Here is a 27,256-nt window from a genome sequence, read left to right on the forward strand (position 1 = left end):
AAAACTGAAACTAGGAGTGGACGGCAAACTCCGCTCTGCTGGCAGAGTTCTCAGAGTTTTTTCTACTCCACGCTTCAATTGGAGCATGGAATTCGGCAAAAACTCTACTGTCGGTGGAACTGAGTTTGCTGGCGTGCTTGTGCTAATGGTCAACGAAGAATGCCCAAGAACTGTAGGATACAGCATTCTAGTTGTCAAGGAACAGCCGTCTCTCACAGAAGAGGTTTCAGAACATAAGGGTCGCATGCAGACTCCAGAGGTCATGGGAGAGAGGGAGGAGGGAAATCAACAAGATAGAGATACAATGTGGGTGGAAGAAGGCCAGCACTGGCAACCTTTCGGAAAAAGGAGGACAGCGAGGACCAACTTGTCTGTGAGAAGGTATCAAAGGGACTGGAAGCACACCAGGTGGGTGTCACAATGCTATAGTAGGAAGTCATACGGGTCTCAAATGGAGCAGCTCTATGCCAGATCTGTTGGGGATTCATTATTGATGATGCAAAGCTGCTGAATTCTATTTCAGGACTGGAGGCTCCGATTATACTATCTCTTTCTTTACTGTCCAAAATAGCAGCCAATCAAATTTCAGTAAACAAAAAACTACACATCCCATGATGCTGTTAACACAGTATCACATGCCCCAATCACCAACCAAGACCTCTGTCCATAAAAGGCATGACCCCCAATGTCACTTCCTCTTTCTTTGCTGCTTCGCAGCAGTTAAGTACTATTCTTTTTTTTCCTTCGCTTAAATGTTTATGGTGAATGTAATTTTGACTTGCTAAGTGTATTTCAGCGGCGCGATTTTTACTGCTTTTGTATATTGGACTATCGGCTTCTTGCCGATTTATATGTCCCCGTAATAATTTTGGTGGTGCGGGAGCATGCTACGCGCATCGCACCTAGTCTGTTTTTTGTGTTTTTTCCACTCGGGTGGCGTGCGCGCACTGTTTTACAAGCCGATTCTTCCAGTTTTCTTTATTCGGGAGATCAGTTTGTGATTGCAGCGCGCGCTACGCCAGAACTTCCAGTCCTCAGATTATTTGCTTGTGCTCCCTGGCGCCCAGCTTTTAGATCGTCTGGGTTGTAAAATTAAAGAAGCACTGGACACCAGGAATCAACAGTCAGTTAATGATGCTTTAGTAAGAGTGTTAGGACCCTTTTCGGGTCAACTTTTTGAATATGCTCATTCGCAAGGTTGGCTTCCTGGACAACCCCCCCTTTCTAAAGGGGCTAAGCCTAAGGCAAAGGCAAAATCAAAAAATTTAGAAGGAACAGATGTTCCTTCGGCGGACCTACAAGCTGATATATTTGAAAAATTACGCAAGAAACGAGCAGCTGATCATAACTATAGCTCAAGAAAGGACTCTTCTTTCTCCCCATCATCGTCAGATAAGGACTCTTCATCTAGAGATTCAAATGACTCGGAAGCTCCGGGTCCCAGTAAGAAATCAAAGAAGCAGACGCCTTCTTTTCAGGTTTTGGATTTCGATCCCTCTGAGATAGTACACCCCAGATTATCTAATTGGCTACCGTCCACCGAAGTGGCACAATATGTTCACTCTAATCTTAGACGGAGTTTCGACAAAGAGGTTCGGTCACGTCTTCGAGCAGAATGTCCTAGACCAGATTTGGACAATAAGGTGTCCAACACTCCTGAAATTGACCCTACCATGGTCACTTTCATGAAAAAATTTGTGAAAGATCCCAAGAAAGGTCTGGATAGATCTTGGCGCCTCTGCCAGGATAAGGTTCTCGATTTAACAGGTCTATTAACAACAATTCTAGACATGGCTGTTCTTGCTAAGGAGTCTGACACTCCGGTAGACACGGATGTTTTGATGGGATGGGCTCAGAGAGCCATTTGTCAATTGGGCAATACCAACTGCGCAATATCTACAGAACGCAGAAAACCATCCTTATGCGTATTGACCCGAAATTGGTGGACTTAGCTTCTTCGGAGGACTTCTTTTTGGAACCTCTTTCATAAAAAAGTTGGCCAAATTTTGTTCTACTTTTTCTTCCCTGGATAAGGCACAAATGTCCCTTTAAAAAGTTTTTAAGCAGGGCCTTTTTGTCAGGGACGGTCATTATGTTGGACGAATGTCCGGCCGAGGATCTTTCTCTAGTCCCCAAAACTATTACCCCAGAGGAAGAGGTGTTTGGTATGGAGACCAATCTGATTCTACTTTGAACCCCACTCGCTCCAGAGGAGGTCGGCCCAGATTTTGCAGGGGACCCCATAGGGGTCAACAAGGAGCAAACCAAGAAGCAGCTTATTCAGGTGAACATTATTCCCCATTCTCAGGTTATTCTTGGGGGCAGAGTGGGATTGCTTATAGACAACTGGAGAAAAATCTCTGGGGATCCTTGGATTCTTCAGATGGTTTGGGTTTTTTATCTCCAACTAAACTATCCCCTCCTATTCAAATGAGTTTTTCCCATGCAGATCAGATGTTTATAGACGTAGAAGTGCAGGCTTTGTTAGACAAAGGAGCAGTAGGTTATTCAGTTCTTCACCCTTCTGGTTTTTGCAGTCCCATTTTTGTCGTGGACAAAAAAGGTGGGGGTCATCGACTAGTCTTAAATCTAAAGGATTTCAATTATTGGATCTTGCACAGACACTTCAAAATGGAAGGGATCCACATGCTGAGAGATATTCTATTAGAAGGAGACTGGATGGTCCGCCTGGACCTAGAGGATGCTTACCTTTCAATTCCAGTCTTCCCTCCCCACAGGAGATTTCTACAATTCCTTTGGAAGGGTCAATGTTTGGAATTCAAGGCTCTTCCGTTTGGCCTGTCATCGGCCCCTTGGTGCTTCACGAAACTATTGAGACCAGTAGTGGAAAGGTTGAGAACCAAGGGAGTCCGATTGATCATTTATCTGGACGACATCTTATTGATGGCTCAGGACCTTCCTTCCCTTCTGACACATTTAGACTGGACCATCAGTCTTTTACAGGACTTGGGTTTCCTTATCAATGTGCAGAAGTCGTTATTGAATCCGACTCAAGTGATAGAGTTTTTGGGTTTCAAGATAGACTCAGTTCACTCACAACTAGTCCTTCCCTCGCAAAAGATTTGCAATATAAAGAGGGAGCTGAGATCGGCCTTATCCAGTCCGACTATTTCTTTGAGGAACATTGCCAGAATAGTGGGGCTGTTGGCTTCATCTATTCAAGCAATCTTCACAGCCCCCCTTCACTATCGTGGTCTGCAGAGTCTCAAAATCAGACACCTACAGTAGGGTCTGAGTTATTCGGAATTGATTTCTTTAACCACAGAGGTCATGGAGGAAATTCATTGGTGGCTCCAACACATGGAAGCCTGGAACGGCAGGGCCATTTTTGGTTCTCACCCAGAGGTAGTGATCGAATCAGATGCCAGTTAGTGGGGTTGGGGAGACCGTTGCGGAACTCTAGTGACCGGGGGATGGTGGTCAAAGGTGGAGCAGAATCTCCATATCAATTGTCTAGAACTTCTAGCAGGCTCTTTTGTCATATAGAGTCTTTCCCCCCAGAAGACGGACTGTTGCATTCTACTGAGAATGGAAAACATATCAGCGGTTCGGTATGTTAACAAGCTAGGGGGGACGAAGTCCAGGATTCTGCTAGAGATTGCCAAGGATTTCTGGCACTATTGTCTGAATCATCGTCTGATTGTTCTCGCAGAGTACCTCCCGGGGGTCCAGAACACAATTGCGGACTGGAATTCCAAATTCTTGACAGATTCCAGCGATTGGAAACTGGATCGTATGATTTTCCTTCAGGTATTCAGGGAATGGGGTGCTTGCGAAGTGGATCTCTTTGGGTCTCGTCTCAATCCTCAGATATCAAAATTCTTCAGCTGGCGCCCGGACCCTCTGGCCCTAGCAACAGATGTCTTTCTGCAGGATTGGTCCCACTTTCGGGTTATGCCTTTCCTCCCTTTCTGTTGATTCCCAGGGTCCTGTCTCAAGTTTGGAGACAGAAAACAGACATTATTCTGGTGACGCCATTTTGGAGATCTCAACCTTGGTTCCCAATTGTTCTACAGTTGCCTGTGCTCGCCCGCTGCTCATTCCTCCCCATCAGAATCTTCTCTTGAGTCCGGAAGGCCTTCAACATCGACTGATACTATCAGGAAAGTTAACATTGATGGCATGGATGGTTTCAGGTCGAGATGGAATTCCCCAGGCCTTTGCAACAAGCTGCAAATTTTATCAAGCAAGCTTGGGCCTCTGGCACTCACAAAATATATTCCTCAGCATGGCGCAGATGGAATGGTTGGTGCGAAGGAAGGGGTATTAATCCCAAGGAGTCGAGCATTGAACTGATTGTTAACTTTCTTGCAGAATTGGCTTCTTCAGGTTTGGCTTATAGAACTATTAATAATTTTAGATCAGCCATTTCTGCTGGTCATGTTCATATTGATGGCAAAGCTGTAGGTGAACATCCTCTGGTATGTAAATTATTGAGGGGCGTTCGTTTAGCCAACCCTCCTCAAACCAGGTATTCTGTTTTGTAGGATGTGAACATTATCTTAAAATTTTTAGATGCTTGGCCCGCCATTAAATATTTATCTCGTAAAAACAGATTTCTGCTAAATTGACTATGTTATTATGCCTGATTTCATGTAAGAGAGTTTCAGATGTCAAGGCTTTGGATTTGTCTGGTAGAGTGTACTCTCCTGAAGGTGTTACTTTTAATATTACCAGAATAACGGAAACTAATTGCAGGTCAGTAACTTATCCAATGTATCCAGATAATTCAAAACTCCTTGTAGTACAGTGTTTAAAGGATTATGAGGTGGTTACCGATGAATTTAGGCAGGTTGCTAATGGACAGTTACTAATTTCTTTACAGAAACCTTTTAAGCCAGTTTCCTCAGCCAACCTTTCAAGATGGATAAGATGGTTAATTGGTGAAGCAGGTATAGATACCCGTCAATTTGGAGCTCTTTCTGTTAGAGGAGCTATGGCCGCTAAAAAATATGCCTTGGGTTCTCGTTGGAGGACATTATGAAGGCAGCAGACTTGTCATCTGAATCTACATTTTGTAAATGTTATCATAAACCTGTGGTAGATGTTGCTTCTGTTGTAATTGGACAGCTTTGAACGAGCATAATCGGAGCCTCCGGTCCTGTAATAGAATAAAAACAATTCTAGCTTATGGGTCAAAAATGTTCAATTCTATTAAGGACATGGAGGCGAGGATTATCTCTCCCTTAAATGCATAGTTGTGTCATGTACTCAAATATATGTATATTTTCTTGATACTGTATTCTTTATTCTACCCTCCCTCGTTTATATATTGGATAATGTAAAGTATTACTGGCTAAGTTAGCCTTATGAGATATTACCTTCTATTATTTTATGTTTTAGGCTCTGATCAGAAAACTACCTGAAGTTCTATCCTGGTGGATATTGAGGAAGCCGTTCATATATGCTTCAGTTCCTGGGAAGTTTGTCACAACTTCCAGTTCCAGTTGAGCTCTTTTGATGTTTTGGATCTGACTTGAAGGTGACTTTGACAAAGAAAGAGGAAGTGACATTGAGGGTCATGCCTTTTATGGACAGAGGTCTTGGTTGGTGATTGGGGCATGTGATACTGTGTTAATAGCATCATGGGATGTATAGTTTTTTGTTTACTGAAATTTGATTGGCTGCTATTTTGGACAGTAAAGAAAGAGATAGCATAATCAGAGCCTCCGGTCCTGAAATAGAATTCAGCAGCTTTACATCATCGATAATGAAACCCCGACAGATCTGGCATAGAGCTGCGCCATTTGAGACCTGAATGACTTCCTCCCATAGCATTGTGACACCCACCCGGTATGCTTCCAGTCCCTTTGACACCTTCTCACACACAAGTTGGTCCTCGCTGTCCTCCTTTTTCCGAAAGGTTGCCAGTGCTGGCTTTCTTCCACCCACATTGTAACTCTATCTTGTTGATTTCCCTCCTCCCTCTCTCCCATGACCTCTGGAGTCTGGACGCGACCCTTATGTTCCGAAACCTCTTCTGTGCGATATGGCTGTTCCTTGACAACTAGAATGCTGTATTCTACAGTTCTTTGGCATTCTTCGTTGACCATTAGCACAAGCACGCCAGTAAACTCAGTTCCACCGACAGTAGGCAGAGTTTTTGCCAAATTCCATGCTCCAATTGAAGCGTGGAGTAGAAAAAACTCTGAGAACTCTGCCAGCAGAGCGGAGTTTGCCGCCCACTCCTAGTTTCAGTCTTCTTCACATCACAGGAAGTAAAATGAAGGACCCATTTGTTTTTTCACTCAACCAGAAACATTTGTAACATTCAGACTGCAGCCTCAATGGGCAATGTGTGTAATTTCTATTTCAGATGTTGGCTACATGTATTTTAATATTTGAACAATTTGGAAAAGATGCTAGAAAATGCTTTGCAACCGTGACATTTAAAAGATTGTTGTCATGCGTATCTTGCTTTCAACTTCCCACGAATCCTGACAACAGTCGATATACTTCAGGTTACAAAATGCACACATTTTCAGCCAAATGTATTAAAAGACAAATGTGCTTCATAAAAGCAAAAGCAGTGTTTGAAAAAAAACACCTTCCTGGGCAATTAATGGCACTTAAACTTGACGCTAAATCCCGCAGGTTCAGATATCTATTAACTGAGTCTTTTGTCAGTCACAGTTTGTGTGATTGTAGCCATGGTGACTTGTTTGATGTATTCCTCGTGATAATAAATGAAAAGCAACAATGACATTGCAAGCCTAGGCCTTTCCTTTCTAGCTGGAGCTGGAGCTGGGCCATACCACGAGCGTGCATCAGTCTCGACATTGTAAAGTTGCAGGTATGGCAAGCATGGCGCATTTGAACAAACCAAAAAGAGGCCTCTTGCAGTTTTACAAGGGCTGCGAGCAGGGCTTGACACGCGCTCTCTATCTTTGCACTTGCCCCGCCTGCTCGCGCCCCCACTTTTATTTCTGTCTCCACGTCACACACTGGGCTCGGACAACTGCCTGTGGTGAAGGGGGAAAACTGGACATAGGTAAAATCTCCCCTCTGCAACATTCAACAATGGTAGTGCCTGCGCACCAGTATGCGTCACTGGGCACAACATTACTGACATGCCTGAGCCCCGACTCCTCTCCCTGTCACTCACTCAGTAGAAGGAATGAAAAACATATCAAGGTCAGCAGGAAAATGCACAGCAATCTACGAATTAAATGGATAACTATTAGGAAACCCCGGTGGCACGTGCCCCCGGGGACAGCTGTATTCAGATTCCACACAAGATATACAGTAAAAGCTGAATTGCAAGTGTCTCTCGTGAACTGATTTGTACATAGCCCAGACAGCCTTTTGGACTCCGTTCCCCTGCACCAGGGTGTGCCATGGCTGGCAAGAAACACAACGAGAATGCACGCCCACTGTGATCGTGTTTCCAGGCAAAGTTGGTGTTTTGCAAGTAGCAATTGTTCACTTTATCAATTTTCGGAATCCAAAATCATCAGTGATTTCACAAATGAACATCAACAGGAGTTTTAGATTAGGGGTGGCTGAACGGAGTTTTTCGGTGACTCCACTGAATTCCGCAGAGTGAAACTCCTTGATCTCCGCCCAGCCCTAAAGAAAACCCTCTCATTTGTTGTTATCTCTTTGAATCTCCTCTTTTTGAGGTGTCAGGGACACAATTCAAGTCCCAGAAATCAGAGAATTTTTTACCATACACTATAAAAAATGACCATACCATTCACATTGAGGTGTTACAGAAAGACCAAGGGTTGGAACTGATAAGAAACAAAATACTCTCAAAATAAAATGGTAGAACTGAAGAAACCACTGGACCCCCAACTGAACTGGGCAACTGTTATATGCTCTGCTACAGGACTGAAAAAAGATGGTACTTGGTTTTGGTGCCCGTATCATCGAGATACAGGACGTTGATTGCAGTGTGAGCCAATGATAAGAGATTGTGAGGGTTCTTGTATAGTGGTAAACAGAAAACAAAAAAACAGGAGGCACTGCCATTTTGGTATGGGAAACAGTAATAATAATAATGGATTATTTTAACCATCATGGATTGGGTTAGAATCTTCTAGGAAGAAGGTAGTGGGAATAATTCTGTGTTTTCAAAATTCCTATTTCAATAGAAATGCCTTTGATTCTGCCAAACATACCAAATCGAAATTATCAGTCAAACAACAACTGGTGCACACAGGTGTTGACTCCAGGTGCCACACAGGAGAAAATGCTCAGGGAAGCAGACAGGCTGCCGGACAGAGGCCGGCCATGGAGGTTTACCAGCAGGTGCAGTGATAAGTCTTTCCGCGTGAAGGGAATTGCAATGGCTTCTGTGCTGACTCTGCCATCCAATTTGAGGAAATCTTCACCCCAAGCTTCTACATGTTCCAAATGTTGTGAGGGCACGACACCTGTCAGTCAGTAACAATTTTGTGCTTCAACCAACATGTCCTACCAAAGGACACCACTCTCTAGTGCTAAATCAATAACAAGCGTACCAGCAGACAGTTTCTCTTGAACCTCCCAAACTTTCCCAATGGTTTCAATTGACTCATTTTGAATACCAGACCCATATATTTAAATGTTATAGCCTTGAGAAAGCACTGGGTTTGCACTCCAAAGAAGGGGTGAAACATGGGTTGACTGGTTCACCTAAAATGTAAGATTATCAACAATCTACTTAAACTTACGTCCCAAACAAGTTTCATTATTAATGTATCATTGATTGAAGACTTTATATAGAAAAAATTATTGTTTATATTGTCTAAACTGTCTACCTACACTGTTTCATAGAATCTTAGGGCCATATGTACGAAACTTCCATTCTGCATTTCCTAAATAGCGAATCCTAAGAAATCGCTCTTTAGGAAATGCAAAATGGAATGTACAAAAATTGTGATTTCCTAATAGCGGTTCCTACAGAATGGGAATCGCTATTAGGAAATCACTATTTAGGAAATGCAAAAGGATTAATTCCAAAGGTACGAATGCATTTGCATTTCCAACTTTGCCATTTCCTAAAAGGAAATTACAAATTTGGACATGCAAAGCAAAGGGTACCTATAGGCCTAAGCCCCCCATTAATTCACCCCCAAAAAGTGTGGCACGTGTAAAATGCTCAAATGCCCTAGAGGCGAGTGCATGCTCTATGGCAACACCAAAACTGCAGTTTTGGGTGCCTTTTTAAATTCTGCACATGGTTATCATCGACTTGAAATCAATGATAATAGCATCCACTAAATGCCCATTTCGCATTTAGGAAATGTTTGTACATATGCTTAGGAAATGGCAAATAGGAATTCCCTATTTGTGATTACCTAATTTGGTAATCGCAAATTGTGATTTCTACTGTGTAGAAATCACAATTTGCAAAGCCATAGAGCCCTTTGTATATAGGGAAAAGCTGTTTTGCATTTCTTAATGGGCCGAAATTGCGGTTCGGTCCGTTAACAAATGTAAAAGGCTTTTATGCATACGGGCCTTAGCAGCCACTGTCAACTTCTTCATTGCCTGGTGAGATTCTTCGCTCTCTAGAAAGGATGTGGCTAGACGGTGGGTGCTCTCCCTACCAAAAGGGCCCTGTACTCTGTTGGTGAGCTCCTGTTTACTCACGGTTGTTGAGTACTCGACGGAAAACCACCAGCTCAGCCAGAAAGTCGAACAAAAGTGCAGGAAGGTGCAGTGGTTCGTAGGGAATGAGGAATTTCACATATACATTCCTTTTAAATCATGTTTCTTTTTATACAGGTAAGACCTTTGATATTACAGCAAGAAACCTGGCCTCTGACCAACTTTCTGGCTACCTTAAAACAATGAAAAAGGATATACCAGCCAGATGAATGCCATAAAGATGTCGTAGATTTATTGTTTAAGTATTTAACATTAAAAAAACTTACATGGTGAAGAAAGGGGTTTCATCATTGATGTTATTAATATTGATGATCAATGTTCCAATGGCGTTTAACCCTTGAGGGTCCGACACACCGACGCTTAACGTGTAACTATGAAAAACAAAGAAAGAGTGAGAGGAACAGCTGGTTGTGAATGTTCTGAATAGATTATGAAGCATGGAGGCAGAAATTGGAAAACATACCTGTGTGGGTCAGTCTCATAATCAAACACCTTCGTTGAAGAAACAGACCCGGTCGTTGAGACTTGGAATGGAGCAGAAGCAGGGGTAAGGGAATACTAAACAACACAAAAATAAGGGCTGGTGAGTGTTAGAGTGCTTACATTTTGATCAAATGTGAATCTCTGAAGTATTTGATCAAATATTGATGTATAAGATATAAGTATAGGATATATTTTGTTTTTAGAAAGCGTGGATGTGAAACATGAAAATCACAGGTTTGCATTTTATATACCACAGGCAGCTCTTGGTACAATAACAATATACTCATTCAAATTAAATTGAAATAAAAAAACAACAGCGCGTGTTTACAATTTTTCATTCCATAAAAAGCAGTAGTTTGTTTCAGAAACCATATTTCACTGGGATGATGCCATTACCATAGCTTATTTTCTATATTTTATGGAAAGTACATCATTCACCTGAATTTCATTCACCTGAATTATAGAGTTTATCGGATGGGAAGGAAACAGCCTTTACCTCAGATCCTTTAGCACGCGAGTAAGTGACAAAGGTATTTGTACCTTTACCACGCAGTACTTTCCATCATAGGTATGTTTTTTTTTTTTTTACACTAGCATAATTATTATGCTATTTAAGAAATAAAGTGGTTAAGGTGTGGAGAGGTAAAGGGTCTAAAGAGTAATTTAAGAGTTTAGGGATCTGCACAGGTAAATGAGGGTAATTTCAGTGTTTAGGGGAGGGAAGAGGTAGATGGAAGCAAGGTTACGTTTAGAGTTTGGGGTGAGTACTGGTAAAGGGAAGAGATAAAGGGAGGTAAGGGTAATTTTGGAGTTCAGGGGAGGGAAGAGATAAAGGTAGAGTAGAAGTAAAGGGGCAGGTGGTTTGGTGGGAATATATGGAGTTCCCCATGAAAGATGACTTTGTGTCATCTACTGTAAGTCAATTCAGTAGGTTTTGAGATAGTGGTATTACAAAAAGGCAATTTGTTTGCTTTGAATGGTTTTATCTATAGTGCCATATAACAAATCGACGTAAAGCGTGGAGGAAATCGAAGATGTTTAGCTGACATTTGGTATGCTGAGTTTCGTGCAGATCAAGGGGAAGCAAGGTAATGGGTGTGAGTGAAGAACTCCCGTGCTAATGACTTTGGAGCTGTGTGATGAACATACATGAATTTTGGCAGCCAGGTAGGAATATAAGCATAGTGCAGGGGAATCTCATGTTTCATGCAGATCAAAAAAACTTTGCCATGATTGATGGTGTCCTTCCTAACATCACAATCCATTCTTCAGTTACGGTGTTAATACACCTAGACAAGAGCATCATTGAATGTAAACAACCCTTTATTTTCACTAGGGTATGTGATGTTTCTCACTCGCCACTCAACATCTGCAGCCGGTTAGTACCTCCTGGGAAAAATGTACACGTCACAGTCCCTCATTGCACAAAACTACCTGGTCTGAAGTGCCAGTCAGTCCTTATTGGCACAGCACATGTTTGCCTTGACAGTGGTCTCTTGGTCTTAAACAGGACTGGGCGCGAGGCACGATAATTCTACAACAATTCTGCACAACTTACATAAGGAAGAGCCATGGTCAGCCGGCCTTCCTAGCACATACATGATGAATGTGTGCTCTGACTGAAGCCGGCTGTTTGTACCTTATCATAGTAGCAGGAACTGTGAGCGATCTTCAACACGTTCAAGCTTTACAGGAACCTGGTTCCAGTATGAGTTAATCTGTAGATGAGTGCAGTGGATGGGTCAGCTCCTGTTCTTGAAATCTAGAGGATCTTGTTCGATTATATGCACAATGAGCTATACACAAGGCCTCGAATTACGTTCCCTACTGAACTGTTAACGAATGTAAAGTGCTGACAGGACGCGTGATGTGACTTCTCTTTCAGAGTCACAGAAATAATAAATAAATTATAAAAGACCTCTTTCCTGCCATAATCCAAGTGGGTCTATGACTGTGCTGCTCTCTTATTTTGTTGTAGTTGTATTAAGCATGACGGTGCACCCTTATCAATCAATCAATCACTGCATTTGTAAAGCGTGCTACATACCCGCGAGGGTCTCAAGGTGCTGGGGGGGGGTGCTACTGGTCGAAGAGCCAGGTCTTGAGGAGTCTTCTGAAGGCCAGCAGGTCCTGGGTCTATCGTAGGATGGTGGGGAGAGTGTTCCAGGTCTTGGCGGCTAGGTAGGAGAAGGATCTGCCGCCGGCGGTGGTTTTTCGGATGCGGGGGACTGTGGCGAGGGCGAGGTTGGCTGAGCGGAGGCTTCGGGTGGGGTGTAGAAGCTGAGTCGGTTGTTGAGGTAGGTGGGTCCGGTGTTGTGCAGTGCTTTGTGTACGTGGATCAGGAGCTTGAAGGTGATCATTTTGTTGACGGGGAGCCAATGCAGGCCTCTCAGGTGGAGTGTGATGTGGCTGCGGCGGGGGACATCGAGGATGAGTCAGGCCGAGGCGTTCTGGATGCGTTGGAGTCGTCTCAGGAGCTTGTTTGTAATTCCTGAGTAGAGGGCGTTCCCGTAGTCGAGTCTGTTGGTGATGAGGGCCTGGGTAACGGTTTTTCTCGTGTCGAGGGGGATCCATTTGAAGATCCTGCGGAGCATACGGAGGGTGTTGAAGCAGGACGTGGAGACGGTGTTGACTTGCCTGGTCATGGAGAGAGTGGAGTCGAGGATGATCCCCAGGTTGCGTGCGTGGTCCGTGGGTTCCGGGGCTGTGCCTAGTGATGTGGGCCACCAAGAGTCGTCCCAGGCTGATGGGGTGGGTCCGAGAATGAGGACCTCCGTCTTGTCTGAGTTCAGCTTCAGTCTGCTGTCCTTCATCCAGTCGGCTACGGCCTTCATTCCTCGGTGGAGGTTAGCTTTGGCGGTGTGGGGATCTTCGGTGAGGGATATGATCAGCTGGGTGTCGTCGGCGTAGGAGATGATGTTGAGGTTGTGTTGTCGTGCGACGTGAGCGAGGGGGGCCATGTAGATATTGAACAGTGTCGGGCTGATGGAGGATCCCTGTGGGACACCGCAGATGATCTTGGTGGTTTTGGAGCGGAAGGGTGGGAGGCGGACGCTCTGGGTTCTGCCGGAGAGGAAGGATGTGGTCCAGGCCAGGGCCTTCTCTTGGATACCGGCGTCATGGAGGCGTGCTGATAGGGTGCGGTGGCAGACCGTGTCAAAGGCTGCTGATAGGTCCAGGAGGATGAGGGCGGCTGTTTCTCCTTTGTCCATCAGGGTTCGGATGTCGTCAGTGGCGGCGATGAGGGCAGTCTCGGTGCTGTGGTTACTGCGAAAACCCGATTTGGAAGGGTCCAGGATGTTGTTGACTTCGAGGTAGCGGGTCAGCTGTTTGTTGTCAATCTTCTCGGTCACTTTTGCCGGGAAAGGGAGCAGGGAGATGGGCCGGAAGTTCTTGAGGTCCTTGGGGTCCGCCTTGGGCTTCTTCAGAAGGGCGTTGATCTCGGCGTGCTTCCAGCTTTCTGGGAAGGTTGCTGTCTCAAAGGAACAGTTGATTGTTTTCTGGAGGTGGGGCGCGATGGCTGCGCTGGCTTTGTTGAAGACGTGGTGAGGGCAGGGGTCCGATGGGGATCCGGAGTGGATGGAGTTCATGGTTTTGATGGTGTCTTCGTCGCTGATGCTGGACCAGACGGTCAGGCGACTGGTGCGAGTGGTAGTCGCAGGGGTGGTGGACTCGGTGGTGGGTGAGGGAGGGGTCGGGCTTGAAGCTGTCGTGGATGTCGGTGATCTTGCGGTGGAAGAAGGTGGCCAGGGAGTCGCACAGGTCTTGAGATGGCGGGATGTCATTGGTGATGGAGCTGGGGATGGAGAGTTCTTTCACGATGCTGAAGAGCTCTTTGGTGTTGTGTGCGTTGTTGTCTAGGTGGTCCTTGAAGGCGGTCTTCTTGGCGGTCCTGATGAGTTGGTGATGTCTGCGGGTGGCGCTCTTGAGGGCTGTGTGGTTGTCTGGTGTTCGGTCGTGGAGCCATTTCTTCTCCAGCTTCCGACAGGTGTGCTTGGAGATCCGGAGGTCCTGGGTGAACCAGGCGGCTTTCTTGTTGGTGTGGTTGGTTGTAAAGGTCTTGAGAGGGGCGAGGGTGTTGGCGCAGTCGTTGATCCACTGTGTGAGGTTGGTCGCGGCGGTGTCTGGGTCGGTGGGGTCGGTGGGTGGTCTCAGGGCGAGGGCGGTAGTCAGTTGGTCCTTGGTGACCTTGCCCCAGCAGCGACGTAGTAGCTGTTGGGTGCAGTGGTGTGTGGGGGGTTTTCTGTAGGTGAAGTGGACGCATCTGTGGTCAGTCCAGTGTGGTTCGGTGGTGTGGTTGAAGGAGACGTGGGGGCTTGCGGAGAAGATGGGGTCGAGCGTGTGTCCAGCGGCGTGAGTGGGTGTCGTTACGAGCTGCTTGAGTCCGAGGTTGTCGAGGTTGTCGATCAGGGCGGTGGAGTTGGCGTCGTTGTTGTTCTCGAGGTGGAAGTTCAGGTCCCCGAGGAGGATGTAGTCCGTGGAAGCGAGGGCGTGGGTGCTGATGAGGTCGGCGATGGTGTCACTGAACTGTGGGCGGGGTCCGGGAGGTCTGTAAATGAGAGTTCCTCTGAGGGTGGTGTTGGGGTCGGTGTGGATCTGGAAGTGCATGTGCTCGGCGGTGGTGAGGGTGTCATCGGTGTTCGTTGAGATTTTGATGGAGTCTTTGTGGATGATGGCGATTCCTCCTCCCACTCCGTTGGTGCGGTCTCTGCGGGAGATCTTGTAGCCCTGTGGGATGGCTACGGCGATGTCTGGTGCTGAGGTGGCGTTCAGCCAGGTCTCCGTCAGGAAGGCGACGTCGGGGGCGGTGGAGTCTAGGAGGTCCCAAATTTCAATGGCGTGCTTGCGAGCGGAGCGGGTGTTGAGGAGGATGCAGCGGAGGTGGTTGGGTTCTCTGGCTGGTGGTGTGGAGGGTTGGATGCTGGTGAATCTGCAGTTCCGGCAGGTGAAAGGCCCCTGGGTGCGTTTCGGGGTGGCCCGGTAGCAGGGGTGGTCTCGTCTGGTGTTGAGTGCATGGAGGGTGCTTGCGTCGTAGTGCAGTCTGGCATTGAGGGGGTGCGGGTTCCAGGGGTTCTGGTGCTGGGTGCTGTCCAGGCGTGGACGGGCGCAGACGGGCTTGCCTTCGGCGCGCCAGGGGCGTGGCCTCCATATGAGGGCAGAGGGAGGGAGGAGCAGCTGGGAGTGGGGCGGCCAATGGGAGTGAAGGGGGCGGGCAGCAGGGGCTCAGCAGCAAGGGAAAAACCCGGGGCAAACCCGGGGAAAAACCCGGGGCAGAAAACCCGGGGAAAAAACGGCTGGAAAATACGGCGGGAGAAGGACAACAGAGCACAGGGGTACAGAAAGCAAAACACAGGGGCACAGAATGAAAAAAACGAAGTGGCACAGAAGCCAAGCGCAGGGGTACAGAAAAAAGGGAGCGAGCAGTCAGGCGGCAAAAGCGGCAACGGAGGTTCAACCCACAGGGGGCTGCGTGGCAGATGGGGGGAGCGACCTGCCTGGTGACAGGGTCAAAGGTCGCTCTCTACCACCGCTTCGCGGCCTCCATATGAGGGCAGAGGGAGGGAGGAGCAGCTGGGAGGTGGGAGCGGGCGGCCAATGGGAGTGAAGGGGGCGGGGCAGCAGGGGTTCAGCAGCAAGGGAAAAACCCGGGGAAAAAATGGCGGGAAAAGACGGCGGGAGAGGGACAACAGAGCACAGGGGTACACAAAGCAAAACACAGGGGCACAGAATGAAAAAACGAAGTGGCACAGAAGCCAAGCGCAGGGGTACAGAAAAAAGGGAGCGAGTAGTCAGGCGGCAAAAGCGGCAACGGAGGTTCAACCCACAGGGGGCTGCGTGGCAGATGGGGGGAGCGACCTGCCTGGTGACTAGGCCTTGGTGAAGTTTGATTTATACAAGTGTAATTTTGGTAATTTTGCAGAGCAAAATTCACACAAATTTTCTGAGATTACCCCATTACACTAAATTGCTTAACACAACTACCGATCAGTGAGAAATTGTACCACAAAATGTACCTTTTGGATAATTTTGAGCATCAGAGGCAGTGATTTGAACTCGAGTGCCAGTTCCTTTAATGTGGGCAAACAGCAAACAATTCAGGTATGTTTTTTACCGGAGCTGATTGTTCAGGTAATTTTTGATCATCTCAAACTTACATTTTTCAAGTGGAATTTTTACCGGAACAGTTTCTTCATTAATTTTATGAGTGCAAATTAATTTTGCGTAATTCCATATTATTCTGCATATTTTTTAGACAATTTTGTGTAATTATGCTACAGCAAATTATGCAAATTTCACACATCCCTAGTCCCTCCATTGTCTAGCCTAAACTGCTATCTCTTATAAACATAGCTGCCAAGTTTCTCAGGTTCAGGCGTGATGTGATACTCCAGACTTGGTTTTTTCTTTGATTTCTGGGCCCATTTGATAATGGAAGAAACAAGACCATAAGTCTCAGAATTCAAAGAAAATGTGGACTGTGGCAGCACATAGCGCATGGACCTGGGAATACTGGAATATTGGCAGGGCTTTATAAAACCAACTGAAACATGTCTCATTTCCCATTTTTCTTCCATGCTTAATTTGTTTTTTTCCGTGGTGTGCTAGGCATATTCCTTTCCCTTTGCTGCCTCATCCCTTCCTGTCTTTTCCATGACTCGTGTCTTTACTTTCATGGCCATGCCGTCTGCCTGCCTCATTGCAGCCAGCCTTGGACACAGGGGCGCAGCTTGGTCAATAAGACTGAGGGGGTGCGAGCTTCACATTTTCCGACAATCACGCTGGCATATCATATTATTCATTATATGGGAAGCAGTTCACGAGGGGGCCTAAGGGTCAGTGAAAGGGGAAAAGAGTGTGGACTGTGAAGGATACCTAAAACACAACATTATGCAAAATAACCATGTCTTCAAGACCTTCTAAAAAAGAGATTTAGAGTATATATGTGTGTTTTGTCGGAGTGAGTACTTAAAAATCCCAGGTGAAATCAGCCAGACAGCTTACCATATTAAACTGAAAACTCCTTTTCCCCAACTATTTATTAAATACAACATTTATTAGGGGGGCGTAACACACCACACAACCCCACTGGAGCTATGCCTCTACTTGGACACTGCAGGTCTCTCCTTGCCCCTTTCTTGCCTCATTGCTCCAGTGCTGGCCTTGCACCCTGCTAATCACTCCCTCTCCCCTGCCTACCTTCAGGCTGCTGGCTTTGGACAGTGCAGGTCACACCGAGTCCCTGCCTTCTTTGCTTTTGCAGGTCCCAGTCACCCCAGATTCGCTAGGCCCTTGCCGGCTTCCCTACCTCTTGCCGGGGTACCACTCTGCACAGTAAATGGTCTTCACATGTACGTATTCACCAGGAACATTCATGCTAATCCTTATGAGCTGCGTACACACTCAAACATGGCAGTCAATATTCTATTACTTTAGAACTCACCGTGAGCGCACTTCTTGGACTTTCTGGATCAGAAGCCTCTATTTGGTAAACCATCCCGACAGCTACTCCTTCATTTATATAAATAACTACATCTGTGTATGTGATATAATAAAAATAATAAAGAAAGTTATTAGCAGGGCATGTGTGATATAAGTCATATCCCTAAAAGCTCATGAACAGCAAGACAGACATTTACCACCTTATTCCCAAAGGTTTTCGGGGTGTGTGACTTATGCACGTCATTAAAACAAGTTGTACATTTCAACACTCACTGTCTATGTCCAAAGCCAGTTTAATGTATGATGAGTCACCTATGCACGAGGACGTTACACACAGAATGCAGAACTTGTGCATCCATCTAACCCAGAAGTGGGCATTCCAAGGGACGTGCCAATGAAGTGGTCAGGGAAAAGCTATGGAACTGTTGCGAACGTCTACGCAGTCCCAATTTGCGGATGATCACGAACATTGAAAATGCATTGTTCACACTTATGTCCACTTCCAAACATGCAACCGAATGATGCAGATCTAATTGGAACAATAAGTGCAACAGTATTCTCCTTTTTCAGAGGGGATTTGGGGGTAGCAACGAATTTTATTAATGAAGCATGATTATCTACTATCAGGAAAGAGTGAGACAAAACATATTTTTTAATTTTGCTTATTTCTTAACCCTATGTACTAAAAGGCACTGCAATTTCCAGAACGCAGAGACCCCAAATATTTAGGGTTAGAAAACACAGGGATATGTCAAGAATAGGTCTGAATGGCATAAATGTGTTGGAACAAGTAAAGTGCCAGAGCTTGGAGGGAACCTTGGTCGTTGGTCCGAGATTGAAGAGGTAACCAGACATGATCTTGTGCAATGCACAGGCATATATAAGATATCAGGACATTCACGCCTGTTTTTGTGTCGTGCACCCTACCTTGCAAAGTAATCAACTGAGGCTACTAGTATAGGGAGGTGACATATTCAATATCACAAAGGACTGGTGGTGACAAATATATTCAAACTGAGTAAATGCCAAGAGATTCTTATTTCATGACATATTTTTCTGCCCATAGTTAACAATCCTTTCTACATTTTAAGAGTCATGCTCTTGTTTAGGGATGAAAGCCAAAATCTAACCCTCCCCCCCTAAAGTACAGTTTATTGCCAATTTGTTACCAAACCAACAAACATACCTTCGTTTGCCATGTTATCCAAAAATATAGGTGGTTCATTGACGTTGACCAGTTGGATGGTCAATATCTGAAGGGCTGTGAAGCCATTGTTGTCCTTCACAAAGATCTGCAGATCAAAGCTATTTGGTGTAGACTCAAAGTCCAGCTGTGGGGTCCCGCTAGTAAAGACCTGAAATAAAGTTTACGAGAGTTATCTTGCTATTTTGATAGTTCCAGAAACCTCTAAAATTCTAGCCAGCATGTACAGAATGATTTTCTTGCCGCTTATGGACAAGAGCCAACCTGCTCTGTACTGTACATTGAGGAAGAGCAAAGGGTCACCTGGCTAACAAAGTCCTGTTTTCTCCCTCAGTGACCCTCCTCAATGGCTAAGCTTTATGTCGACATTAACAGTGTTATTTTATTTTACCAGATGATGTAAGCTATAGCAATTCTTATAACTATTACTACATATCAATAACGTAATCAACAGTAGCTGTCCTCATTGTTACTACGTATCGATAATGCAACATACAGCAGCTACGCTTAGTGCAACAACATTTTAAAAGAGTAACCTGCAGTAACTTTCCTCGCTTTTACTGCATATGAATAGATTAGCCTAAAGTAGTTGTCCTCGCATTAAAACTTATCGGTAAGACCACATACAATCGTCTCTATTACCACATATCTATCATGTAACGCACTGTACTTGTTCTTTCCATTATTACTTACTGATAATGTAATCCACAGAGTTTGACCTATCTGGTACTAAATTTCGATAATGTAACCCACAGTAGTTGTCATCACTGTTACTGCGAATCGATCATGGAACTTTGAGTAGCTGTTTCTGCTTTTGCCACAAATTAACAAAGTAGCCTATCTTAGTTGTGTTCACAATTCTTCTCAGTAATGTAACCTACAGTAGTTGCTATTGATTGTCCTTGGTGTTACGAGATACTGATAATGTCCTGTACAGTAAATGATTTTGCTGTTACTATAGGTCTTTAGCAATCCTCACAAATGTGGAGGATGTTCTGTCCACCATATTACAGGATCATTACATCTTATGGCACTTGTAATATGACGGACTAGGCAACTACCACGTTTGTGATGGAGTATCCCATCTGGCAAACTCTAAAGAAAGCCCTAAATATTGATAATTTAACCCATAGTTGTTGTCGGCTCTGTTACTACAGAAGAATAATATATCCTGCAGTAATTGTCCTCTGCAATACTATTGTTAATTAATGTAACCTATAGCAGTTGACCTTGCTCTAACTACCTATCAAGAATGTAAAGTGAATTGTGTGCCCTCGCCATTAACACGTATCAATAATGCAATATACAGTAGTTCGCCTCACCGATACTACCATCAATAATGTAACCTACAGTGGTTGCCCCTTCTTTAACCGCTACCAATGATGTAACCTACAGCAGCTGCTCTCGCCATTAGAATACCTCACATCTGCTCCTCAGCCTACCTCCGCTGATAGAGCACTAGAACATTTATGCAGGCCTCACCAAGTTGTTAATTAAAGTAGTGAGTCTTTGGCCTTTACATCCTTATGAGTAAAACATTTTTTGCGTAAAAAATCATTCACTTTAGAAGTAGGGCGGTATTAGTAGTTAAAACCAAACAAATAGCAGTAAAAACAGTGATCAAGCGAAAGGTAAAATTAGCGAAAGAGCCTCAGATAGGAAGGCAGGTGGGAGAGATAGGAGAAAGGCAAAAATGTTAGTAAAGAGGATTGTAGTTTATCACAGTAAAACCTGTCCTATTGGTTTGCCAGCGCTGGGAAAAGTAGCAAACAAATGATTGTTTTGTGTTTAAAATGCATATAGTATTAAATAGCTGAATGTGATAATGACCACCATATTTTGTTGAAGTCATTAGTTAGTCTGATCTCAGACGACCAACAAAAGATTTAATTAGAGAGTTAATTCACAAGAAGAAGAGAGTGGCGAGAAAAATAAATTTGAGTGACACGGTCTTACTGTGCAAAGCGTTACATTATTCAGTGGGTAGATGGGCCGTGCTGTTGCTGGCCACTACTGGAAGTGCAGCTTTTCTGCAAGAACATCTTTACAAATAAGTAAAATCAAGTACGAGGGTGTGCTATATTCAGTTAGATAATCAGGAAGGGTGTCCTGACTGCAGACAGATTAATGATGCTATGGAACTATTGAACAGTCTAGCAAAATAATGTTTCAGGCACTGGCAGGCTGGACGATGTACCTGTGCCCAACAAATCATTGTGTCTGTTTGGAAAACCACCGTGTGCAGAACTCATTTCAATTTGGCGGCGTGTCCACCTATGTAGGGTGACCACCTGGCACTGACGCAAATTCTGGACAGGACTGCAAAAAATTCAGGACAAAGGGTCAAAATTCAGGACAAAAATTCAGGACAAAGGGACAAAATTCAGGACAAAAATTCCAGAACAAACGTCAGTTTTACAGACACTCGCAAGAGAGGCCATTCCTCACTATGTTGTCAGTGCATGTATTTACTCTTTTTTTAACATAGCACTATTTATTCACTGTGCTCTTTTTGTGATTGCCTCCTGGTATGCTACATTCAGGTGTCACATTGCTTCCTTGTTCAGTAGCAAATTAATGCCCGTCAGTACTGCGGCAAGCCCATCACCTCTACCCAAATCTACCCGATCTTTCTTGAAGAGAAAGTAACAGCAACATTTTGATTATGTTTCTGAACATTTCAAAAACCCCTGGCAAACAGTATGGGAAACATTAAGGTAATTAACCTTTTGCTAGTTTAAACAAATTGAACAAAAACATCTGGCTTACCCCAACCGCCCATGGACTTTCAACCTAATTTTTTTTAAAGAGGCAGGGCAGATGGTGTGGACGACAGTCTCACACCTAATGTCAGGATGTGAGGTACCCATAACTTGTCTGTAGTCTCACTGCACTAGAGTGTATGTCTGGGACTCCATATTTATCTCAGAAATGGGAGCCCGGACTACCAATCAAAGATAATAAAAGAGGAGGATGAAATTGAGATCAAATGGGAGATCCACGGCAAGTAATTCAAAGGGTTGTTGCTAAAAACTGGATAAATAAAGAAGAGAAAAACAAGTTGGGACAATTTCTAAAATCAGACAAGATGAGTCCACCAAGACTATTCGAAGGTATTGGGTACCTGGGGAGTTGTCTCTGCAAACAGGAGTGAAACAGAAGAGGCACTGTCAAGTGGTTGAACAAGCAACACCCATCCACCTTGGCAAACTCTTCTGGTGCAATGGTCCGCTGTTAGTGCTTGTGAAGGGTGAGCAGGGGCCAGACCCCTTGCAAGGTTGTGCAAGGCAATTGCCTGCTTTTTCCATGTCTTTAAATGTTTTTGAAGTTGAGCAAAAGCCAAACTAGAGATCTGGGTTATCCCTAAATTTCAAGTACACATAGAATCTTCAAAATATTTGGGATGTAAATTGCACAAACAAAATGTACACATTTTAAAATGTAATTAGTGTTTCTTTAACATATGGCACTGTTTTCCCCTTTATATACAAGTAGAACTCAAATTGAACTGGGAACCAGTTACCTTTTGATACCTAGTGATTAAGATCTACCATTCTTACACTGATTTCCAGGATGAAAATCTCGGCAGAGTGAACGGTCCCTCCAAGCCCAGTTTGCTTTTTGGTCTTCTCTTCTGCTTTCTGTAGTGGGCCATGTGGCACTAGCGAAGATGGTGTGCTAACCCAATGATAGCATTATTGTGCAAACCTTCCCCTGCTCTTCCTTCACTCCTTCTTCAGACAGGCCACACATCTGATTTGGTCGCTGCGGTGCCATCGGGTAGCTCTTTCCACTCTAAAGTTACCTGTGACTGCGGGTGGATTAGGTCTTCTGGACTTAGAATGCTATTATGCAGCTGTCCAATGGGTGGCTCACTGGATTTCTGCCCACCTCCCTGCATGAGATGGGGTTTACCAGTAAATACTTTTAAGGAAGGCTTAATGCACTGCTCATTGTTTCCTACCGACCATTCTACGGATCACCATCTGTGGTTATCATGCACGGCTTTCTCTTGCCTTGCCAGAACCTGTAAACTCATTGACACGAAGAAACCCTATGGTCCTGCACTACCTTTGCTAAGCCTTCCCACTCGCACAGGATGGCTGTGCTCAGAGCAACTCCATCAGTGGCATGTTGCAGGTATCTTAAAATTGGGGAATTTGTTTCTGAACAGCGAGCTACTAAATTTCCAAACCCTTGTGGCAGACTACCATCTTAGCCCCGGTCAACTCCTTACTTACAACCACCTTACATAATCATTAAATGCCCTATTTCATGTCTGCCACCTAGCACTAACCCTACAAAAGGTGTGCAAGAAGCTCTATGCCATAGGCAATGGTGGCAAACTAATAGAATGGGTGTACAGACCTTTCCTGCAACATGGAAACCACTCCAGGTCTTCTCATCATACTAACTGGGTGATTGATGTGGCCAGACCTCTGCAAGATATGGACAAAAAAATACTGGACTTTCCCCACAAAGTATCCCACAGCTGTCACTTTAAGTAAATTCATAGTGCTTCCTTGTAAATGCATTCTGCCCGTTGCTTGCCATTGGCCTTGTGGTTTGTAACTCACAATTTGTTGCTTTCAATTTGCTGGCTTTATTTGTTTTAGGTTATGCAGCTTGAATTTGTCCATTCCCTTGCCAAAACCTTATTTACAGTATCCTTCTGAGTGCTCCCTTTCTATAAACAGGCCTGTAAATCTTGTTCTTATATCATCACATTTGCTGTGCATTCAAAGAACAAAGTCAAATGTCAGGCTCTGTCTTCGGTGGGAACTTAGGGCCAGATGTAGCAAAGGATTCAGCCTCTTTGCTATGCAGAGTCGGGACCGACTCGCAATATGCATTTCAGAATCGCAAATAGGAAGGGGTGTTCCCTTCCTATTTGCGATTCGGAGTGGCATGCAATACCATTTGCGACCGCATATTCGGTCGCAAAGGGTGTCGCAGTTACCATCCACTTCAAGTGGATGGTAACCCACTCGCAAATTGGAAGGGGTCCCCATGGGACCCCTTCCCCTTTGCGAATGAACCCAATACTATTTTTTCAGGGCAGGTAGTGGTCCAAGGGACCACTACCTGCCCTGAAAAAATACCGAAACTAAAGGTTTCGGGTTTTTTTTAAGTGCAGCTCGTTTTCCTTTAAGGAAACCGGGCTACACTTAAAAAAAAAAAACTGCTTTATTGAGAAAGCAGTCACGAACATGGAGGTCTGCTGACGACAGCAGGCCTCCATGTTTGCGAGTGCCTAGACTCGCTATGGGGCCGCAATTTGCGACCCACCTCATTAATATTAATGAGGTGGGTCATTGCAACCCCATAGCGACTCGCAGACGGTGTCTGAGACACCGTACTGCATACCAATTTGCGAGTTGCAAATTGCGAGTCGCATGGACTCGCAATTTGCAACTCGCAAATTTTCTTTTTGCTACATCTGGCCCTTAGTGTTTCCTTTCCTTTCTCTGACTTCAAAGGGAGAGGATTTATGCGACAATCTTGCTGGATACTGGGGTTAAGAAATAGTTTTTTCTATCACATGACAACATTTAAATAAACTTCAAAATATATCAGAATTAGGAGTACAAATGAAGCACATTTTTGTTAATTCTGAACTGTGCTGGAAACAAATACCTTTACATGATTAAAACAAATCATTACATTAGGTGATGCAAATTCCACACATCGTCTGTGCACAGTATAGCTTGATTTTAAAAACTGTACGTCTGTGCAAATGTAATGATCATTTCAATAAAAAATGTGTTGTCTGGAATGGCAGAGTGTTGGCATACCATCCATAATGCACTCCACTCTGCTCTGCACCACTACATGCCACTGCACCCTACTCTGTATCACTCTACTTTACTCCACTCCATACCTCTGCACTGTGGGACACTGCGCTCTTCTCCATTCGGAACCACTCCACATTATGCCACTGCACTCTATGCTACTTCACACTATGCCTCTCTACTCTACTCTGTACCACTATACTCTATGCCACTGCACTTTACGCCTCTCTGCACCACTGTGCTCTGCTCGTCTGCACGCCATACCACTCCAGTCTAGGCAACACCAATCTAATCCGCACAACTCCACTCTCTGCCACTCTGCAACACTGCACTGTACACCACTGCACTCTAAGCTAATACACTCTATGCTAATGCACTTTACTCTGCAACACTCAACTCTATGCCCCTGCACTCTACATCAATACACTCTACGTCACTCTTATCTACTCTGCACTAAATGCCACAGCACTCTACACCACTTTACTCTATGCCATCACACTCTATGCGACTCTATATAACTCCACTCTACCCTGTACCTCTCCACTCTAAGGCACCTCACTCTACTGTGAAATAATCTACTTTATGCCACTGCATTCTATGCCACTGCACTCTAACCTGTACCTCTCCACTCTATGCAACTGTACTCTACTCTGAAACAATCTATTCTACGCCACTGTACTCTATATCACTCTGACTGCACTCTACTCTGAAACAATCTATTCTACGCCACTGTACTCTATACCACTCTGACCACTGCACTCTGGTTCAATGCACTCTACATCACTGCAAGCTGACACTCTACTCTGCAACACTGCACTGGCCACCACAATACTCTACACCACTCTGCTCTGTACTAGTGCATTCTGCACCAATACACTCTATTCTACTGCACTCTATGCCACTCTACTCTGCCCAGTGCCACTCTATGCAACTGCACTCTACACCAGTGCACTCTAAACAACTGCACTGTGTGCCACTGCCCTTTACTCTGAACCATTATACTCTATGCCACTGTTCTCTGTACCACTCAACACCACTGCACTGACACTCTACTGTGCACTCTACACCACTCTATGCCACTGCACTCTAGGCACTATACACCACTCTACAATACTCCACTCTGCACCACTCTACGCCACTGTACTCTATCCCACGAGTCTACTCTGCACTCTGACACTGCACCACTCTGCATTACTGCACTCTCTGCTACTCTATTGTATGCCACTCTACTCCACTGCACTCTATGTAACTCTACCCCATGCCACTGTATGCCACTGCACTCTGCGCCAATGCACTCTAAACAACTGCACTGTACGCCACTGTCCTCTACTCTGTACCACTGTACTCTACGCCACTGATCTCTGTGCCACTCTACTCCACTCTATATCACTGCACTGACACTCTACTCTGCAGCGTTGCACTCTCCACCACTGTACTATACACCAATCTACTATGTACTACTGCACTCTATGCCACTCTACTCTGAAACACTCCACTCTACGCGACTGCACTCTACAGCATTATACTCTACTCTGCACCACTCTACACTACACCACTGCACTCCCTGCAACGCAAGTCTACTCTGCAATCTATGCCACTGCACCACTCTACACTACTGCACTCTGCTACTCTATTGTATGCCACTCTACTCCACTGCACTCTATGCCACTCTACTCTGTCCCACGCCACTCCATGCCATGGCACTCTAAACCACTGCACTCTACGCTAACGCACTCTAAACAACTGCACTGTACCCCACTGCACTGTACTTTGCACCACTGGGCTCTACGCCACTGCTCCTATGCCAATTTACTCCACTCCACACAACTATGCCACTAAATTTAAGCCATGCTGAACAGCAGCTACTCTGGTGTATAACATGGCTAATGGCTAAAACACATTAGCAAAGACAATAACTCTTTCGTAGACGAGACCTATTGGCTTTGCCAATGTTTTTTAGTTCTATGAGGTACCGAGGTCCCGGAAAGAACTGTGAAAAATAAAATTACATCAAAATAAAGGCTGCTACAAAATGCGCAAATACATTTTGGTTAAATAAAAAAAAAGTGCTTCTCAAATACAGATTTGAATAATATAAAGTTTATACCTAGTACTAAAAAATTTATAACAGTCCATTAAAACCACACACTCCACAGCTCACCTTGGAACACCATTACAATACCTCTCTAAAAGAAATATCTTTGTCACCAGAAAACTATAAGTGACTCCTTTTAGCAAAGTCAATGCAGGTTTTCAAGCCTCTTTATAGTTGCAGATTTACCAGTTGCCCACATTTGCATGTCTTTAGGGAAGGAGACCCCCTGGCAAGAAGGCCTTTTCTTATCTGTCTACCCCTCCCTCCCTCAGAGCACATGAGACTCCCTGCCTTTGAAACTTGCTGGGGAAACTAATCGGCCTGTAATTTCGCTCTACATTCCCTTGTCCTTTTGGTGAAAGGCTAAAATTACGGACAAATGGCGTCCGTTAAAGCTTTCATCACGGACAACGGACGGCAGGGCGAAATTACGGACAGTCCGTGAAATTTACGGACGGGTGGTCACCCTACACCTATGGGAGCACAGACGAACAGTGTCGCGGACTGGGAACGGGGGCACGTATTTACTCTTTAAGAACGCACAGCTCCATTTCGGCCTTGTCGCTGTGACCACGCGACGCCATTCCTCAAATGTCACTCGCCGGGCCCTGCGCTGCCCGTGTG

General features: G+C 45.0%; 1 protein-coding gene across 1 annotated transcript in view; it reads right to left on the reverse strand.

Annotated features, from left to right (window-relative positions):
- CDHR3 (cadherin related family member 3) overlaps window positions 1-27,256 on the reverse strand; it is a 288,891-nt gene that overhangs the window by 212,976 nt on the left and 48,659 nt on the right. Inside the window, exons 3-6 of the mRNA XM_069227573.1 lie at window positions 18,728-18,896; window positions 17,543-17,634; window positions 10,082-10,176; window positions 9,885-9,989 (exon numbers count right to left, since the gene is read on the reverse strand). Of these exons, the coding sequence (XP_069083674.1) occupies window positions 9,885-9,989; window positions 10,082-10,176; window positions 17,543-17,634; window positions 18,728-18,896 (461 nt within the window). The remainder of the gene's footprint in view (window positions 1-9,884; window positions 9,990-10,081; window positions 10,177-17,542; window positions 17,635-18,727; window positions 18,897-27,256) is intronic.

This window comes from Pleurodeles waltl, chromosome 4_1 (genome assembly GCF_031143425.1).
Source record: "Pleurodeles waltl isolate 20211129_DDA chromosome 4_1, aPleWal1.hap1.20221129, whole genome shotgun sequence".
NCBI classification, from domain to species: Eukaryota; Metazoa; Chordata; class Amphibia; order Caudata; family Salamandridae; genus Pleurodeles; species Pleurodeles waltl.